The following is a 21,748-nucleotide window of genomic DNA, read 5'->3' as shown; positions in this document are numbered from 1 at the left end:
AATCAGTCAAGAATTGTACATTTCCCACCTCCTTTGATGTCAATGTTGCGGATCCAATTTTGATTGAAGAAGTTTTTCCATACTTGGTGCAATTAAGCTAGTCAAGTGATGTATGTGGGGTTGTCAAATTTTATTGCTATGGTCAAGAGCCTATTCAATTTGGACATGCATTGTATGAGCAATTTAAGAGTGTTATTGATGGCTCGACCAAACCTAGCGATAGTGATGTCTCATCTTCTCAATCAGTTCAATCCAAATGTCTTGGCACCAAGCATGGAAGATTTGTTCAATCCTCTATCACCTCTTGCTTTAAAGGGCCTTCTCTATCACAAGGATTGACTTCATCAATCACGACCACAATAAAGCATGCTCTTTTGCCATCAAATGTTCTCAAAGATCGAAGCTACATAAACTTCCTTTGACCTCAACTTTAAAGGACATGGAAGCTATGCAAGAGTTGGGCTATAACAAGAGTTACATAAATGGAGGATCTGTTAAACGTTTCATAGATAGCTTACAAAAAATGTATTCCCACCAAGGATGATATCAAAGCCCCATGATGTAAATTCCACTCTGATAGAGTGAACAATAGATTTTCATCAAGATGCACCTTTGACAACACATTTTTACATTACTTTGTATTTTGTACTTTTGTTATTTTAAGTAGATATACTTGCAATTAGTTTAATTTGTGTATGATTGTTTGGTGTTTCTTAACACCACCTTCTAAACGAGAAAATAATCTACTCTTATGCCCAAGAAAAAGCTTTACTTAAGAACTTATCACACTTGGTTGCATCCTTTTGGATTGTAATGGTCATAAGTGACCTAGATAAAGTCTTGTCATGCTTCATGCCAAACACAGTTGTCATACATGTTGTGGTCACCCATGTAAAATTTATTGGAGAGTTAACCTCTATGTGTATGAGTGAATGTACTCCTTAAGCATTTTAATGCTCTATGTACACAAACACATTGTCACACATTGCTAGTTGTATATTATTTCCATCATTTGTTCTTGTATCTTGTCTCATTAGTGAACTAAGTAAACAAGCATATTGTACCTTTCTTTTTTATTTAGACATTTCACAATCTTGCTGATATAGTTTGATGATGATTTTGGGATAATATGAAAGGACTATAGTAAACAATATGCATGTATAGAATTCTAGAGAGACATGACATTGCTTGGGCTTGATCAAATAGTTCAACGTAAAAATTTTGCTCACAATGTCAAACCTACTCAACAATGGATCTCTTGGAGTTGAAGTGATTACTCAAAAAATAATGCATTTTGGGTGCATTTCCAAGTTCTCGTAGTAACTTACCAAAGTTTGATCTAAAGATCTATGGTCTTATTAAAAGTTTTCTCTACACATTTATCCACATTTATGATAATAAGTTAATGACACAATTCGAAGATACAACAAGTAGTACCTCATTAACAATTTTTATGGTTGGAAAGAGAATAATTATGATTGAAACACATAGCAAAGTACTATATCGTGGATAAAACTTCACTACATTTACAAAATGGGAATCAGGATTCCCATATTCACTAAGAAGGTGTTATTTTGCATATTGATCATATCTACATATATGTAGCTATTCAAAAAATAATAAAAATAAAAATAATAATAATATATATATAGACACACACACACACACACACACACATACACATAAATAAAAAATATTTAAAAAAGAAAAAAAGAAGAAAAACAATAAAAAAGTAAAAAAGGAGAAAAGTACGCCATCGTGGCTCACCTTCCACAGCTACTCTCTATTACTGAATAGCTTACAAATTTACAACAATCACTTGCATATGAGCGCTTGCAAAGACATGAATTAGAAGATAAGCTATTGCATATTGCATGAGCCAAAACATCACCTACTCCAAAGCAAAACAGAATTAGCACAAAGGTTTTCACTTTTAAAGATTTTGACGGCACTTAAGATGCATATACTATTTTGACATGGTTTAGTCAATTAGACGACTATTTTCATGATAAGACTTTTTTTAGCGGGACATGGTCCAATATGCATCAAATCATCTCACTAGTAGCGTTGCATTATGGTGGAATGCCATTAAACAGAACGGTAGAAGACCTCGTACTTAGCATGTATTTTAAAAAATAAATTTCTACCTCATTTCTTACCCACATAGTATAAAGCTAAAACACGCCTCTAGTGGGATTTAATTCTTCAACGTAGAAATGAAGGTGTATAGATTTACACTGATCATTTTGTAAAAGATCTTATACATCTAAAAGCCATTGAATATGTCGACCGCAGGAAACTAAAGCATAAGTACATATCTGGGTTAGCACTGTAAATTGGTATTGAGATAGACATGTTTGAACCAAATTTATTGTCAAAAGCTATTAACTTGGCTCTTAATGCAGATAAGAAGAAATGTGGAAATCAACTCTACACTGATCAACCAACTAACACTAACCGTATAACAAGAGAGTTCCTTTCTCTCCTAATTTTGATAGGAACATAAATCAAAACCGTACTATCTTCAAGAGATGCAGATTTGACACCTTTCTTATACCTTCTCAGCCCCATAGTAGCAACAACAACAACATGCAACAAGGAGCAATCAAAATATTTTCAACAATCAACACCCTACTAAACCTTCAAGGGTAATAAAAAGATGAAATGTTTTAAATGTTTCAGTTTGGCCATTATACAGATAAGTTCTCAAACAACGCTGCTGAGAGCAATGGTTATTCTAATGGACAACCCAATGGAGTCACATATAATTCCAACCAAAGATCATTCAACAACAATCGCCCAAATGGTGCACAAGTTAACCTCATCGAAGATGCTATTCCTGACGATCATGAAGTTGAAGCCAATTATGGTGAGGGCTATGCTCCCAAGTATGATGCCAATAGCAAAGAATTGACTATTGTAGTGCATGCTTTAAAAATTAGAACACATTATTTAATGGGTGTTGATTTAATAATCAAAATTGATCAAAAAGTTATCAAGTATTTATTACATTAATCCTTAATAAATGACAGGCATATGAAGTGGAGTGATTTTATTCAAATTTTTTAGCCCAACATTCAATACCAACCTGGTAAAGAAAATAATGCACCGATGCTTTGAGTCAAAGAGCCTCTGTTAATAATCTATTGATTATTCCAAGTACTTCATTTGATTCTAAGCCTAATACTTATGCACAAATTGATGATTTCAATATCACATGGTTGCGTATGCTTGACAATTCAGTGCACACATTTCTAGAATACACCATAAAATAAATTAAAATCTTTTGTTAAGCAAAATTTGTGTGTCACAAAACCATTTTGTCTATTAGTCGTTGAAGAGTTGTATATACCACCCTATGTTGGATGTATAGGATTTGCTGCTACTTTTTAGAATTTATGTCATGATTTTTATTAGCATGCCATGATAAGTGATGTTAAATAGTATGTTTCCTCTTGTTTCTTTTGCCATAAGATTAAAGTAGCAATAGGTAAGAAATTAGGTCTTTTACATCCTCTTCCCATTCCTGAAAGACCTTGAGAACTAATTTTTGTTAACTTTGTTACTGGTTTTCCACTCACTGTTTCCAAGCATGATATATATGGATTAACATTGATCATTTTTCAAAACAAGCATACTTCATTCCATTCAAGAAAACTTTCACAACACATCAAGCTACATTTCTCTTTCTGAAAGTTGTCTTTATTCATCATGGTTTTTCAAAAATCATTATATTTGATAGTTGTCTTTCTGATATGGATTATCATTGATCATTTTTCAAAACAAGCATACTTCATTCTATTCAAGAAAAGTTTCACAACACATCAAGCTGCATTTCTCTTTCTGAAAGTTGTCTTTCTTCATCATGGTTTTTAAAAAATCATTATATTTGATAGAGATTCCAAATTTTGTAGTGCTTTTGGGCTATAATTTTTAAAAATATTGGTACTACTTAGATTTTACTTCTACATTCCGTCATGAGTCTAATGGTCAAACGAAAGTCACTAATTGCATCATCATTGATTTGTTGAAAACTTACGTTTCTTATCAACCAAAGAAATGGGATGATTGTGCGCATATTTTACAGTTACCTAATAACAATACCACTCACTCTGCTACAGGTAAATCTCCATTTAAGATTATGTATGTTAACTCTCTTCCTACTCTTGCTTCACGTCTTTCTAACATTATCTACGGATACATTTACTACAAATTGTCATGACATGTATTCAAGTGTTTATTCTACTTTTAAGTATTCACTGGAACGCCACACTAAGCATGCTAATAAACACTGCAAAGCATGTGAGTTTTAAGAAGGTGATTATGTTATGTTTTGAATTGAAAAGCGAAGAATTAAACGTAAATCTTGTCCCTCATTTTTATGGTTCATTCAAGAATTTTATTGTAAAAAATGATGTTTCATTACGTCTATAATTACTTTCACATTGGCACATTCACAATGTATTTCACATTAGTTTCTTATGACCCCTATCTACACATCACATTTATGATGATCCACCTTCACTTGTAGATCAATAAGAGCGACTCATCCTTGGTCAAATAGTTGATCATGAAACCACAACCACACACATTGGCACGATTTACAACCGCTGTCTTTTGATTTTTAATGACCACCCTACAGAAGATGCTAAATGGATGATTGATTTTTTTTTTAAACTTTTCAGATCTTTTTCACTCTTTCCATTACTCACGGTCCAATAGATTCTCTATTGAGCAACTAAGGATAGTTGCCATCCTTGGTGGGAAGGATGCTACGAGATTGGGCGCCCTTCTTTTGTTAGCATTACAATTGGGATAGCTAGCGTGTAATGGTTAATTACGTGCAATCTTTTATTTTTACTAATAGTGAGATTGATGTTGTGTAGATTGAAATTCTAAGAACTGAGGAGAAATAATATCTCTCGGCCATTTATATTTGCACAACATTTTATTTATTTTTGCCAATAAGCCAATATGGTTTCATTGTATCCATTTAGTGAGAACTTCACCCTATAAAGGGTCATGCAATAAGTGATAGCCACCACTCATGGATCAAAGTGTAAAGAAGGGCCTCACATACTTGGCACTTAAATTAGGTCAACTTCACAAGAGGTACCATGGAGTTTGGGGGCTATAATTTTATGCCATTCTTGTGCAAGATTCTCCTCTCTCAACTCTTATGCTAAACTTTGTGTACATAAACTATATTTACATCTCCTTCTCTTACATGCTTTTACTATCAAGTCTATTCTCTGTGTGTGTGGGGGGGGGGGGTGTCCGTGTCTAACTTTGTGTACTTGAGTTTTGGGAGAGATGGTGAGAGGTTGTTGCTTGTGTGTGTGAGGAAAAATGAATAGTTTAAGCATCTATTCTCTCGGACTTCCAACATGCACTCAATTCATTGTTACGCAAGGTTTGTACCAACCATCTTGACATACCTCTAGCTTGGTCATTTTTAGCCATATCCTCATCAATTACATCGTATAAATGTGCATCAAAAAATGGTTGATCTATAATGTCACGATGGTGGCAAAGGAATTTTGCTTGCAAATCATAGAGATATGAGAGGGTTGTGAGGTTGGTGGCTTTGGGTGGCCTCTTCATCGACTTGTCCTGCTCTCTAGCTTTTCTTGCAAGTGTACGACACTCTCTCTTCGGTGTTGCTTCTTGTCTTAACAATATTTTTTTTCTTCAAGTGGTGTGGATGGTGGTATAGCATTTTTCTACCCTAGTGTTGTGCACCACTAGTTAGTCGAGGAAGTTATAGAGCATGATGCCTTGATAGTGTAAATTTTGAACATTTATTCTTTTGGGAAACATAAGTATGATTGGAAATACTTCCTTTATTGGTCATGGTAAGCTTATATGTATTACTATGTTTTATCAAGGACAACTGATCCTCTAGGTTAATGCCATCCTAAGTACTTTAGAAAGTTCTCTAATTCCGAAGACTTTATTTCCACAAAGTTCAATGAACTATTGATGTAAGTTTATTGTTACTAGAGCACCACAAGTTTGTAATTTAAATGTAGAACTAGGTGCAAAAATATCACAATTTTCTCATTTGTTGACCTATTATACATATTTCAATAGCTACACTTGTGATTGCCATTAATTATATGTTTATTGATAGTATTTGCCACACTATGACAAGTTTGGACTGAATTATGAAGTATTAAAACTGAATTATGAAAATTGGTTTCCACAATGTGGCTTTACTAACCCCTGAAAATTTTATTACCACAATCAACTTGTAGAGACATGATGACACTCTCATAGAAGCGTCAAACTTATTATGCTTCTCATATCAAACGACACATATTGACGAAAAGACATTCATATGGGAGAATGAGGGGTTATTTTTTGTATGAATACAAAAGAATGTTGATGTTGCATTGTTAGCTTATGGGATACTTGTTGAAATTAAAGTCTAAGAAAACATGGTTCTATGAAATGGAATCCATGAACATAGCTATATTTCCCCTAGAATAAATATCTAGCTCGAATGCTATGAAATTGGATAAAGCCAAACTTTGTCAATAAAGCCACATGGCTGATTCTTTTGCATGTAAGGCACAATTTGAGATTTGAACATCCTTTATTCCTTTAAAGCATGGAAACATGCTGCAAATTGGTAGAGGTAATTTCATAAGAATGCAAAAATAGCATTATTTTAATATAAATCTGCTTGAACAATCTTTTGCAAGAGCAATGTTGAAATTGGAATGTTTAGTCCAAAATATTGGCGAGATTTTTTTCAGCTTATGAGCCAACTTTTCAATATAAAACACTTCAAAACTCACTTCGAATTTATCATAACAACTCTAGAAAGTTGGTCCACTAAGAGCACATAAAAGTCTTACGAGTACCAATCGAGTGCTACTTAGGAGCCAACTTTTTAAATAACTGTTGTTGTTTGCACAAAAATGCTTGTAATGAAAATGGAGGTCAAAATGAGGCTGAATCAAAACTTTTATGAAACCAAAGTACACTATCTTTTTGGAGGCACATGCAAACATGCAAATGCTCCCCAAACATCACCACCATAAGAGGCAGTGAAATCTTCTCAACAAAGTTTCAAAGTTCAAGGTTCTTTAAGTGGCAAATGACTAGCAACACCTTAGTGCCTATTCAAAAATTAGGGGATTTCTCTTTGTAATTTTGCAATGTTTTGTTGCTTTGAACTACTACTTCCACTCCTTATCTCACTTGAGGTTATGCACAAAGCTTGAAATGAGACTTCCAAAGTAATCTCAAAAAACTCTTTCCTTTTGTAAAGGACCTACACTATACAATGGCAATGAAAAGGAACCAAGAGTTCCTGCGTTTTGTGTGTGTGCTACTTACATTTTCGATATTTGAAGGTACGGCCTACAATTCTAACACTCAAAGAAATCCTTTAAGCTTAAGGTAAAGGTGCTTCCACTACTTATTCAAGTTGAAAGAAAGCATGAAATTTATCTTTTAGGTGGCTAATATGTGTGTGTGTTCTACTCCAAAATAGAGCTTTGTTCTGTGAGTTTTGAACCTCTACAAATTTGTGAACATTTGGGATGGCATTGTTTCCAATTAGGAGGGATGATTCCTCTTTGAAAATTCAAGTACCTTTCCAAAAAGTGGCTTTTATTACCTGGATTAGCAAGTTCCTTTTCACTATCACTGAATTATTGGGAGTGTTTTTGACTCAAGAAGTCCCTGCTGAACAGCTAAACCTCAATTGGAAAGCATTATGTAGCTTCAAGATGAAGGCTTATTTTTATAGAAAAATTGTTTTGTTTTTAAAAAATAATGTGATGGACATGCATGCATATATATATATATATATATGTATATAACAAACAGTTTTAGAAGAGATCTGTCTGTTTGACAATATTCACAAATTCCTCCCTGTTGAGCTGACGATCACCTGCAAAAATTGTCAGAGCTGGTTGAAAGAAAGGTTTAATGCAAAGGAATGTGCAACAACAAAAGCCGCCGAGGGGCAAGCAGAAAAGCATGCCTACAAGCAGGCACTCACCATCATAGTCCGCTTCAGCTATCATTTCCCACAACTCTTCATCGGTAATTTTGAGTCCCAGTTGAAGCACTGCAGTTTTAAGGTACTGATAGGTGACTGTTCCCTACAACCATCCCATGTTGAAACGTTACACCGCCAGCTTAAAAATGGTACAGTTTAAAACCTCGTGCAATGGGCATGTTCAAGTCACTAAGATCATGCAAGATAGGATATGTACGATATATGGATCCATTCATACCATACAACCGTAAGATACGTCAAATCAGTACGCACGTTTAATACAATGCAGTACAACATCGTAGATATCGTACATGGATTTGACCATTAATCACTCTTGGAAGCTTAGAAAAGCAGAATATTTTACCAACAACCTGACTCACCTCAGCACTATCTAACACAGGGTCTTAAATGAAGCTAAGGTGGTGGGATCAACGGCGGGGAAGTGTCGGCACAAAACCAAAACCAAATGCGCCTGATGCTGAAAAGTAAACAAGGACATGGCGGGGGGGGGGGGGGGGGGGGGGGGGGGTAGACATAAACTAGCTTTATCATCAAGGGCACTCACATGCGTTTCAACAACCCACACGCGCATGCATGGTGAGCTCACCTAGCTCCCATCCGTGGGGTGGTGGGTTCAAATCCCGAGCTGTTGTCCGTGGCGTTGACTTTTTTGAAGCCGTTCTTTGGCCTCGAGATTCCCCCGCAACCAGCCCCACCGTCGATCCCACCGCCCGGGCCTCATCAAGACCCCGTGTTAGATAGTGCTGAGGCCTCACGAGACCATGATAATGACTGAGTAGGAAAGGTCTTCCAGAGCAAATGCGAGAGACTTGTATACATAAGATCAACAGTTTCTTTGCGGATTGTGAATTGTGATCTTGTATGTTTATGAAATATGATGAATAACCTAAACTATTATATATTTAGGTTTTTTTCTATAAAATAGTACAAAGTTTTACCCACCAAAAACTCATACTACCAGCTTTTGTTGCTTCATAAACCCCCTTGTGGTGGACGTACACCATCATATGCAGCACGTGCGCGCACGCACATGTGTGTGTTCATTCCCAATTTCACATAAAAGCCAGATACCCCCCCCCCCCCCCCCCCCCCCCCCCCCCCCCCCCCCACCCCTGGTTTTCTTAGCAAATTAAGGCAAAAGAAGAAACCTTTTGCTCCATTAGATAACACATGTAAGCAAGAAAATTGATCAACCAGAAGGGCTCCAGATAGTAAGCATTAGTGTGTACAGAACACCAGCGCCCCATTTCTATTTTGGGAAAAAACAAAACAAAACAGGTATGACATACCAAAGGGATCAAGCTTCCCTAGTTTTATTATTTCAAGGGATCCCACAACAATCCAAAGCAATCAATCAACTAATGGTTTAGCACCAAGTCAGAGACCGTTAGCAAAAAGGTATAGTAAAAGAGCCTGAGCATCCAAATTCCATGACAAACAATTCTGATCAAGGTCAAAATCTGTGAGTACAGACAGCAAATAACATCAAGTCTACCCAGCTCACAGTAGCCCAAAGCCACCCCAAGGACAAAACCACTGGGTCAGAAATTTGACTGCATTTTTCAGTTACAAACACCACCAAAACCAAATATACAATGATCTTTATCTAGTCAAAAAATACCAAAGGCAAAGACAAATAACATCATTAGATTTAACCACCTCCAGTTACCATGACATGATATAACCAAGGTTTAAAAATCCTTAAGTAAACTTAAAATCAAGAAATCCAATCCACTCCATGTTTAAGGAAAAAAAACCAGTAGGACAAGATCTCAAGCCTAGTTCGCCCAGAGGGCCTCTCTTGGTCTTAGCATTCCAACAAGTTCAACTCCTCCACACATTCTCACACTAGTGGATACCCCGCCTTCAGTTGTTGACAAGCCATCCCACAATGCCAAGCAAGGATCCAAATCTTTGCTCTCCGATATCGATAACACTTTCTTGGAAGCAGTTGCTGATCTACAGCAGATTAAGGTACCAGAGAAACCATTGGTAGAAAAAATAAGCTTACAGCAGAGACAATCTTGAAGAACACCTTCCAACAAGTGTCCCTCTATGACATGTTGCGGCTAGATGCGAGTTTTAGAAGTGACACCCTTGCAGTTATTCAGTCACTTTACCCCGGAGCAGGTCCTAGTGGCGGGCACCTCCCAGTGCAACCATCAGAGTCCTATATGATATCCCATCCCGCTGTTCCCCTCACTGATTATAGAAGCCCTTGTCTCACCGTGTCCGTCTTGGGGCGGCAATTCTCAGGAGTGATAGTGGATGGTGGATCTAGCATCAACCTGATGCCCGAGTTCACTATGTTGGCTTTAGGTCTACAACCTACCCGCCCTGCTCCCTTCACAATTACATTGGCCGACCAAAGGATAGTCTACCCAGTGGGCATAGTGGACAAGGTGCCTCTGCAGGTACAAGACTTCACCTTTAACTTGGATTTTGTTGTGGTTCATCTTCCCCAGATTGAGGGGAGATTTCCTTTGCTCATCGGTAGACCATGGCTGCGCCACACTAAAGCGCTTCATGATTGGGAAACGATGCAATGTGGATACATACTCCTGGCTCCCCAATGCAACCAATTCGCCTAGGAGGCATGGATCCCGTAGTGCAGAAAAGTTATTTGTCAATAGAACCAACCCTGAACGAGAACAGCCTACTCCACCTGACGGGTCAGACAAAGATCTGCTGGAGTGGTTGGACGCTACCAAGTCTATGCCTTGTTATGGGGTCTCTATTCAATCTCTACGTAAAGGGACATTCTCCTCCAACGTTTCTACTGTCACTGAACCCAGTAAGCCACTTGAGCCAGCAGCAAGTGTCGAGGATCTACAAGAGTTCACATACAAATCAACCTCAGGACCATCTGTGTCCAACTGTTCGATCCAACAGTTCTTTGTGCTCCATGTACTACCCTTCACCAAACCTCTTCAAGGCGGCTTACAACAAAAAGATGTCAATTTAAAAGTAGATGACACACCAACTCCTGATGTCTCTCTACTCCTAGACACGGCAACTTCTTTTCCTACAATGCAATTTTCAGCAGCGCCCTATCCAGACCCTATAAAGGGAGCAAACTTCGGTGTTTCTGATACCCAAACGGCTCGGCTAGGCCAAATGCAGCGCAAACGATCATCTTTGCTCTGGTCTAGGTCACAGAACAAGCGCGATGTACCACCTTCTGCAGGCACATGCAATGATTTTGCACCAGATCGGTTTGTGAAAACCCTGTTTTTATACCTCCTCTTTCTTGGCTTCATCAACCAATTACCACCTTTCGCCCCCTACCTACCTCCCCTCACTCTCACTCGCTCCTACCCACCCCATCTCGCCTCTACCCAACCCACCTCGACCCTACCCTCCCCCTCACACTCACTCGCCTCTATCCACCCCCTACTTGCCCCTACCCTCCCCCTCACTACTCGCCCCTACCCAACCCACCTCGCTCCTACTCTCCCCCTCACACTCACTCGCCCCTACCCACCCCCTCACTACTCGCCTCTACCCTCCCCCTCACTCTCACACGTCCCTACCCACCCCACCTCGCCCCTACCCTCCCCCTCACTCTCACTCGCCCCTACCCCCTTCCCCCTCGCCCCTACCCACCCCCTCCCTCCCCTCCTTCCTAGTCCTCACCACCTTATCCCCTACCCTCCCCTCCACTCTCCAGTGTTAACAAGATACAAGGCGTAATTAATTCACCGGCGCAATTCCAGTTAGATTTTGAGCTTGCCTTGAAGATACTGAAATTTTTTTGCGAACTGAAATCTTGATCTAAACGCGCGGGAGCATTCTAATAGCCAGCTCTTTACCTTTTGGCCCATTTACAGTCGCCTTGTGACTTTCAGGCTTTGTTCATGCTAGGGCATTCTTCAGTTTCAGCTTCTGGCAGATTATTTCTCGTGGCAGGTGTCTGTACTTCTTCATCATCTCTTACAGTCGCCTACATCCCTTTCCTTCAGAACTTACTATCTTCTCTACACAGCTTCTCCAGTCTTGTTGGTCTACAATTTCCTCTGCTAGTTTCAGTGCCCTCTCTAATTTCAGTATTCTCTGCCAGTTTCTCAGTGTTTGTCTCACCGAGACAGTGAGTGGTTTTGTGGCGGGCAACCTGTAGCAGGGCTACAGTGTCACTAGCAGAGGACAAGCCGTTAGTTGCAGTTGGGCAGGGTTCACACTGGACGCACTCTCGCCTGGGCAATGACACATGGCAAGTGATACGGATGGTGGTCTAGTGGACACCGTGGCAAGGTCACCACCACCATAGTTTGGAGATAGGCTTAGCTGGATTGGGATATCGGCTAGCCGTTGGTGGCTCCTTAGATATGAGTGGTTGGAGGTGTATCATTATCCATTTTGTATGGTTTAGCGTCTAGCCTTGAGTCCTGAGTCTAGAGTTCTGCACGCCACTGGCACTCTCCCTGCAGGTTGGAGCCTCGACACCCCATTGTACCTTGAGTCCTGAGCTTGGAGCTGTGTGTGCTACCAGCTAGAGTTGTATGGTTCTTTGAGCTTGTCGAGTTCCATTGAGTTGAGTCTACAGTTGTGTTTTGAGTCGTATCGTTTCTTGGGTCATATTCCTCTTCTGTGTTTGAGTCATGTTCCTGTGTGATGTTCCTTCTATTAAAGTGAGGTTTCATGCATACTGCACTGAGGAGCACCCACTCTAGAGAGCGCGACACCTTTTCCTCGCTACAAGCGAGTACTGGCATTGTACTGAGTTCAAGCAATATAAAGAAATACCGAAAGGGGCGCCAAGGTTTGGGGCCAGTGCTCTCTCGGGGTGCAACTCCGCCACTCCCCATTTCGTGTGCCGTGCACTCTCTTTCAGTTCAGTGTTATTTGAAGTGCTAAAAGTGTTCAGTCTGTTCTTCCCGTTGGCACATGGTGCCCGTCCCGTGACTCTGTGTGTGTGTGTGTGTGTGTGTGTGTGTGTGTGTCATAGCTCTTTTGCCGGTTTGTTGGATGGATTTCTCACAGACTCTTGGCCTCTGGGATGGTCCATAAGGCAAGGATGTCCTCTCAGTGCCTTGCTTTATGCGATCGCTACTCACCCCTTGCTTATGTATTTGGATTTCTTGACTTCCATTGGTAGATTGCATGGCCTAATGTTACCATCTTTGTCGGCCATGCTTATGCACATGACTCTGTTTATGACTCGCAATCACTATGATGATATGGAGCAAATTATGCATGCTCTTCACTTGTTTGGATTGGCAGCAGGCCTCAAAGTTAATTTCCGTAAACTAAAGTTACTACCTTTCAATGAGTATGATTGGCATAAGCTACTATGGTCAGGGGAGGTTGTTCCTCCAGGTATCATAGTTCGCCTTTTGGGTTATCCACTCACTTGGAATGCGTCAGCTGTGCAGAAAATGGATTGGGTTCTCCAACGTTTGCATTCCAAGTTAAATTATTAGAAATTGTCCACTTGGCCACTACATGTACGGCTCAAGATTGTCCAATGCATTCTTATGGCTTATGTGCAATTTTACTTACCTTTGCTATCTTGGTCTTGGGTGCGTTTGCAGTCTCTTATGTCTAGTATTTTGGAGCATTTTTGGCACACATCGTGTCACAGAAAAGGTCTCAGGCTGTTGTCTATGGACAAGTTGTGCTCTCCCAAGCGCCTTGGAGGGCTGAATATTTTGGATTTGCGAAGTCATGTTACGCTATTGCCAGTCTTGGTGGAACAACAATAGCCCTGGACACTCATGGTATCACATTTGTGTGCGCATATTGTTACATCGTCCTTTGGTCATTGGCAGCCAACATATAAGGAAGTTAAATTTTGGGAAGCTTGAAGGGCACATTCTAGGATGTCCCTTTACTTCTTCTCTCGTTGCTGGTAATCTGGGCTGAATATTTTGGTTTTGCGAAGTCATGTTACGCTATTGCTAGTCTTGGTGGAACAACAATAGCCCTGGACACTCATGGTATCACATTTGTGTGCGCATATTGTTACATCGTCCTTTGGTCATTGGCAGCCAACATATAAGGAAGTTAAATTTTGGGAAGCTTGAAGGGCACATTCTAGGATGTCCCTTTACTTCTTCTCTCGTTGCTGATTGGAAGATTACCACCTCACATTTGGAATGGAATGGTCGACAATCCCCTCTCGGCAATTCCTTCGATTGGAGAGCCTGCATTGGAGCAAGGTTTTCTCTTTGACTTTGGTCCAACAGTCTCCTTGCCAAGCGTGTTTTCTTTCTCATAAAGGGATTTACCAAGTACATCAGGTGGTGGATGACACGGGTCATGTTCTTTCGTTCTCTGATGTGGCATCTCGTTTTCGATTGGGATTCCACTATTCTCCTCTTTTGTAATGTACCCAACATTTATCCATATAAGTCATTTTAGTTATTTTGCAAAGTAATTGAGATTCTCAATTTTGTGAGTCATCATGAGTTTATCAGAGCAATCGGATTGAAAATCGGGTTTAGAATCTATTTATTTATGATCTTTCTTTATGTGGAACAATAGGTTTATGTGGGAACCTAATCTATGTGTAAAGAAAAAGCTTAGAGATAGTATTTTTAGGAAAGAAAGAGAGGTGAGTCAAAATTAGGATACTTCTTTCTTTCTCTCTCTCAAGATAGAATGGAAACTTGTAAGTATAGAGCTTTTTGAAAATCGCCCATAAGATTCGCGAACGTTAAAAAAAAAATATATATATATATATATAAAATTTAAAAAATTATAGAGCCGCGACGACGCGCGAGTTTTTCCTTCTCCTATTCTTGAAACCCTCTCAGTATTCTTAACACTCCCCTAGGGCCTATATAAAAGACCCTTCTCCTCTCACTTTGAACACACACACCTACAGAAGCAGAAGCTCTCTTGCGACGACACGCCGGAGGAAGTCTCTCTCCCTTAACCTGTCACCTTCAAGCCATCTCCATCTCCAATCCTCGACGTGCAGTCTCCAAGTTTGTGAACACACTCTCTCTCTCTCTCTCCAACAACACGCTTTTCTTTTCTCTATTCCAAAGCTATGGTTCCGAAGCGTGTAACGCGAAGTTGTAAGGACGCCCATGCCGTTGCACCACCAAGGAAGGTGGAAAGAAAGGTGTCTACTCCGAACGTATTTCATGTGGAAGCATCAACCGAAGAAGAAGTCGAAGCCGTCCAACCTCTAGCAAAGGAGTTAGCCGCACGCGCTCCAAATTCGGTAAGACAAATTTATAATTCTGCGTTGCTATTCATGTTTGACTTGGGAAGCTAAGCATAGGGAACCCCTTAAACTGTCTGAGAAACGTGATTTATCACAAGAAACAAGCATATGTTTTCATAGATTAGTGAAAGAACTATTTGATAAATTGTCACTGTTTGTTGAATTGTTATTGTTTGATAAGTGGATTCTGATTGATATGAAGAATTGGTTGAACATGTGTGAAGAATCATTTAAAGAGAAGAATTATTGAAAGAATATCTTTTGTTCCTCGTGGGTAGTGAGGTGATTCCGCGGTTAGCGGAGATAAGCTGAGGTTATCGGCTCTCTTTTGTTCCTCGCGGTTAGCGGCGGTTAGCGGGATGCCTGGTTGAAACCGGCCTGTCCAATCCAAAAAGGGCGGTAGACTTTAAACTTAAACCTTGATTTAGCTTTCACCCATTTAATTTGTCGTCCACTTTACCTGTACTTTCAAGACACAACAAAGGGAAGAGGGATACAGGCTGCTAGATTGCACCTGTATGCGTAGATCGACACCAGATTGGCCCCTAACTTAGGCGCCCCTTTCGGTATTTCTTTATTGTTTAAAAGAGGGAATAAACGCTGTGGTTCTTTCCAAGCTGCCCCGCACAACCTTGGCTGAATTTTGACTGTTCTGGCTTGATTTCGGCAACATAACTGTACTAGAACCCTTCACGGTCAGTATTCCCACGCATTAAATGACTTCCCCGACGCATACGGGCACTTTGCAAAACCTGGCGAGAATCTGCAGCACGCTGAATTCTCTGTTTTCAGCCCTGAAAATGCGCCAGATCGCCTGTACAGCGGTCCCCTTGCGTCCTCGAACTTCCTGGGGGTATTAGGGTCCGTTTAGGGCCAAAACCCTAAACCTGCAAAAATACACAGCAGGCTGTAATTTACTGTTTCGGGCTCCATTTCGCGTGCCGGTCGCATCTGTAGCAAGTCCTCGAGCTCCCGCACCTGTAGGGCTACTTGCCCTTTGAATCGGACGAGATTTCTGGCGTGAAACCTCTCCGAATTCACCTGTACCTGCGGGGGATTAGCCGCTAGCTAATCCAGTACCTGTGCAAGAGGCTCTTGCCTCGGCAATCGCGCATGAACCCACACAACTGTACATTGGTCAAATGAAGAGCCCACTAGAGGGGCATGACATACTACCAAAGGGGAGAGAGAGGGCAGTGCGTAGCGTGCAGGGCATCACTCCTGGCACCGCACTGTACATAGGAGGGAAAGCAAGCACTCCATAGCTCTTAACCTGTGACAAAATCTGAAAATGAGCCTCTCCCAGCTTAAAATTCAGCGCCACTTCTTGTTGCATAAGGAAAGTGCACCAGAAGGTGCCACTTGGCACATTTATAAGCATTTTCCCGTTTCGGGGTTGCCGCCTAAAAATCTCCCAATCGGTCGCCCAGTTGACTTCACGGCAGAGTAAGAAAATGTTCTCCTTGTCATTCCGGAGGTAATGACGCAAACACATTTTCAGGTCCCAAAATAGCAGTTCCCTAAATTTTAGGAGATGCTGCCATTGTATCTTTCTAGGTCACCCGACCCTCTTTGTACACTGCGGCCACATCCAGAACTGAAATGTAGCCTCTGTAGCAAAGGATTCCACTTTGGCTAGTCAATGACCCCACTTGGCTAACCATAGTCCTTGTCCAACTTTAGTGCTCTCTTGCCCTCAGGCCTGGACTCCCTCTGGACAGTTCCACACTAGCTATGCAATGCAGGGCAGTTAGATTTCCCGAGGGGTGTTTCCAAAAAGTGAAAGTAAATAGATAATAAGAAAGAAATCAATAAAAAGGATAGATAGTAGTCACACGCTGGTGACATACCCCCCTCTTGAAATCTCAAACGTCCTCGTTTGCATCTATGTCGTGCATGCTTACAGTCAACACTGATGCATTCAACACCTGTCGACACATGTACGACACATACATGATCATTGTCAACCGTGGTGTATTCAACACCTTGTCGACTCATGTATTGCCTGCGTGTGAACCCTGTCCCAATGACATAGTGGTAGCTTCGCACTCTGCCATTGCTTTGAGTCACTAACTTTCCAATGACAAAATGGTAGCTGCACATTTTGCCACTGTCTTATAGTACACGTTGGATCCCGTAACACTTTCGAGCATACCCAAACCGACAGTTTAAGAATGCAGTTACACATGTACTCTTTAATAGAAGCAATTACTATATTCTTGACAAACTGACAAGAAATACTCACTTCTATAGCACTAACCAAACTTTTGGACATTCCATAAGAGCAATTGCCAAACTGACAATCTATACAGCTCTAACATTCATGTAACAGGTATTTCATTTGAGCTCACTTTAAATACCATGTACATGATTTGTTTCAGAAGCCATTGTCACACTGACAATCCATGTAGCTTTGAAACTCAAGGGGTCAAGGTAGGTTGCAAACCGAAGGCTTCAAGGTAAAGTGATAACACAGTTGGTGACTCTGCAAGTTCACCTTCTTCCATCCACTTAGCATCCATTGGTGGATAGTTTTTGAACTTTACCAAGTAACGCCTAGCAACCTTGCCTTTCACTTTCCTTTCTTTGTGTGCCAAAATCTGTTCGGGGACCAAGATCTCGTCAAGTTCCTCGACTTCCGGTTGATCTTCAGCTGGCATATCTTCTGGCACATCACCCACATAGGGTCTGAGAAGTCTCACATGAAACGCATTGTGAATCTTCCAACTGTTAGGCAATTTCAGCCTATATGCAACATCACTGATTATGTCGCATACTTGAAAAGGCCCATAGTAACGCATGCTGAGCTTTGGAAACAGTCTTTCCTTGCCCTTCATCTTCTTTAACCTTGCCTTTTCAAAGCGTAAAAGCACCCAATCACCAAGTGAATATACCACTTCACGACGGTGACGATCAGTTGCTTTGTTTTGCTTTGCCTGAGTCTTCTCTAAGGCCATTTTGACCTTCTTGTACATTTCATCCATGTCCTGAACATACTTATCTGCTTCAAATATCTTGTCCTTTGTATGCAGTATGGGAGGAACTTTCTTGCCACCTTCAACTATCTCAAAAGGTGCCTTGCCAGTTGATGAATGCACTGTATTATTGTATGCATACTTCACCAATGGCAAATACTGCTCCCACTTTCCTTTATGCTCTGACACATAGCACTTCAGCAGATCTAGGACAATAGAATTTGCCTCTTTTGACTGCCCATCTGTTTGAGGATGAAATGACGAAGAGAACTTGAGCGTTGTGCCCATATTCTCAAACAAGCCTCTCCAGAACAAACTTGTCATGTGTGGATCACGGTCGCTAACAATCGACTGTGGCATGCCATGATACTTGAAAATATTGCTCATAAACAAGCGTGCCATCTGATCTGGTTTTATCTTCTTCCTGACAGGAATAAAATGAGCATGCTTGCTAAATCTGCAAATGATGGTCCAAATACCATCGTTTCCTGTCTGCGTTCTCGAAAGATCAAAGATAAAATCCATAGCAATACTTTCCCATGGTTTGTCTGGAATAGGTAGTGGTTGCAATAACCCTGGTGCCTTTTGCCTGTCAAACTTGACCTTTTGGCATATTAGGCATTCTCGCACAAAGACATCCACATCTCTTCTCAATGTAGGCCAGTAGAAGAATGTCTCAGCCGCTTTAACTGTAGCATCAATACCACGATGCCCTGCATACGGTGGGACATGACTCTCTTCCATAACTTTGCGTCGCAATGGCTTTGTGACACACAATCTGCCATGCATCATCATGAACCCATCTTTGAGAAGATAGTGTTCATGACGTTGTCCATCCATTAGCTACTCGAAGACCCTTGCAAAATCTTCATCATTTGCATACTTTTCTCTCATATCATCAAGTTCATGATGATAAGGAATTGACACACCTGAAATTTGTGGCTTCCTTGACAAGGCATCAGCCACAACGTTCTTCTTGCCTTCCACATGCCCAATCTGAAAATGGAACATGGACAAAATATTTGCCCATCGCATATGCTTCTCAGATAACTTTGTCTGTTTCAAGAAGTATCGCAAGGTCCGATGGTCCGTTTGGACAACGAAGTCTGCACCTAGCAGGTAGTGTTTCCAACTTAAGAGCGCATGAATCACAGCCAGTAACTCTTTCTCATAGACCTGCATGGTCATCTTTGGCCCTTGCAAAATTCTGCTCTCATAGGCTACTACCCTGCCATCTTGCATTAGCACTGCACCAATGCTACTACCACAGGCGTCACACTGGACCACAAATGACTTCCTAAGATCTGGCAACACAATGACTGGATCCGAAGTCATCTTTTCCTTTAAGAGATTAAAAGTTGAAATCTCTTTCTGTGTCCATCTAAAGGTGACTGCCTTGTTTTGAAGAGCATGTAAAGGTGAAGCAATCTCAACGAAATTTCGGATAAACCTTCTGTAATAGGAGCATAGTCCCAAGAAACTTCGGACATCGTGCACCGTCTTCAAATCTGGCCATGACTTGATCGCTTCAACTTTTGCAGGATCCATTCTGACACCATCCTTTGAGACAATGTGTCCCAGAAAGTGGATCTCTTCCAGAAAAAATTCACTTTTCTTTGCATTGATGAGCAACCTATGATTGCGTAACTCTTTGAACACAATGGCCAAGTGATGCCTATGCTCCTCTTCATTCTTTGAGTAGACTATCATGTCATCAAAGAATGTACCAACAAGCTGCTGGTGTGGACGGAAAATTCTGTCCATCATCCTATTGAACGTAGCAGGAGCATTTGTGAAACCAAAGGGCATCACTAAAAATTCGTAAAGGCCAAACCTCGTTTTAAAAGCAGTCTTGTGCACATCCTCTGATCTAATGCGGATCTGATGGTACCCACTCTTTAGATCTATCCTGCTAAACATAGCTGCTCCTTCTAATTTGTCCATAATATCATCAATTCTAGGTATAGGGAACCTATTCTTGATGGTATTCTTGTTCAGTGCACGGTAGTCTATGCACATACGCCATGAGCCATCCTTTTTCTGCACCAACAACACTGGAGAATAGAATGGAGATGAATTGGGCTGAATCAGCCCCTTTTCTAACAGCTCCTGTACTTGGCCCATTATCTCTTTCTGCTGAGCCGCACTAACCCTGTACGGAGGCTTATTTGGTGGGCTACTGCCTGGCACCAAATCTATCGCATGGTCCTCGGGTCTCTCTGGCGGTAATTGAGACGGTAATGAATCGGAAAAACAATCACTATACTATTGTAAAAACATTGACCTTTCTTTATCTAGCACAGATAAATTTGATCCATCACAATCTGACACTTCACGTGCAAAAACCAAGTACGCAGAAAGATACTTTTTCATCACAGAAGTAATAGCAGAAGCTGATACAGTGGGAATAGACTCCCCTTTAAGCTTTACATCCAGAATGTGAGTCTTTCCCCTGCTCTGTACAGTGATCTTTTTGTTGTAGGCATCCATGATTCCCTGTACACGAAACAACCAAGGAATACCTAACAACACATCACATCCGTCCAGTGGCATGATGTAAAATTCTTCAGCATCTACATAGGACTGGATATGTAGACGCAACTTTCCAATGATGGGTGTCACAACCTCTGTATGGCCAAGACATGCCAAACCTGCCTCTGCTGTATACCCCATCTCTTCAGGTTTGATTCCCAACTTTGAAGCCAATTCTAAGGAAATGAAGTTGGCTTTGGCACCTGGATCAAAGAAGATAAGCACTGTTTGATCCCTGACCTTTCCCCATGCTCTGCAAAGCTCACTTGCATCTGAATTTGGCTTATCGCCCACCATATCTGACACTAGACCAGCCATGGGCTTCTTTCCTTTCCTGTCCTCCTTATCTTCAGAATCAGCTGGCCTTTTCTTTGTAGGACAATTGTAAGCAATGTGGCCAGGCTGCTCACAAATAAAGCATTTGTTCTCTGTCCTCAGGACCTTCTTTTGCTCTTCAGACTTGCGAGGAAAACGTCTTTTCCATTTCTTCGCTGGTCCCTACGTTGGCTGGCTCCTGAGTCACTTTAGGAACCTCCTTGGAAACATACTTCTTCGCTGAATTTTTCTTGGCTGATCCTTCCTTGACGCCAGTATTGAATTCACAATCTTCTCCCTTGAGCAAACCATTGCCAATGTTTGCTACCTCGATGAGCTGCGTCAAAGTAGTGACTTTGGTCTTCGTACAGTACTTTCTCAATCCTTTGGGTAGGCCACAACAGTATTTTTCAATCTGTTATGTCAATGGCACAAACCTATAGGAAGTTACTGGAAGTAGAGCTTTCCAAAACTTCCGATTGTAATCATCCAGATTCTTGCAAGTGGCAGCATTAAGCTGGTGCCATTCTGTCATGACATCTGCTTCAAAATCATCAGATAGCCATGCTGCTGCAAAAATCTGCTTGAAGTAAATCCATGTGGACGGAGCTTGCCCTTGAAGCAGTAAAGTTGTCCACCATTGTCCCGCATTCCCTGTCAAGAAAGTGGCTGCCTTGCGGACCTTTGAAGCCTCTGTAAAGTTTCCCCCTGCAT

The 21,748-nt window shown here is 41.0% G+C and overlaps 1 protein-coding gene across 3 annotated transcripts in view; it reads right to left on the bottom strand.

Moving 5' to 3' along the window:
- Window positions 1–7,699: 7,699 nt before the first annotated feature.
- The window catches only part of LOC147424525 (caltractin-like), a 107,941-nt gene continuing 93,892 nt past the window's right edge, over window positions 7,700–21,748 (bottom strand). For all 3 annotated transcript variants that reach the window (XM_086499726.1, XM_086499724.1, XM_086499725.1), the window contains exons 6-7: window positions 8,018–8,120; window positions 7,700–7,906 (exon numbers count right to left, since the gene is read on the bottom strand). In XM_086499726.1, the coding sequence (XP_086355852.1) occupies window positions 7,845–7,906; window positions 8,018–8,120 (165 nt within the window). In that variant the 3' untranslated portion in view covers window positions 7,700–7,844. The remainder of the gene's footprint in view (window positions 7,907–8,017; window positions 8,121–21,748) is intronic.

Source organism: Adiantum capillus-veneris, chromosome 25, assembly GCF_014529385.1.
Source record: "Adiantum capillus-veneris isolate H3 chromosome 25, ASM1452938v2, whole genome shotgun sequence".
Classification (NCBI taxonomy): domain Eukaryota; kingdom Viridiplantae; phylum Streptophyta; class Polypodiopsida; order Polypodiales; family Pteridaceae; genus Adiantum; species Adiantum capillus-veneris.
Note: the sequence above shows the minus strand (reverse complement) of the source record. Positions and strands in the feature narration are given on the sequence as shown.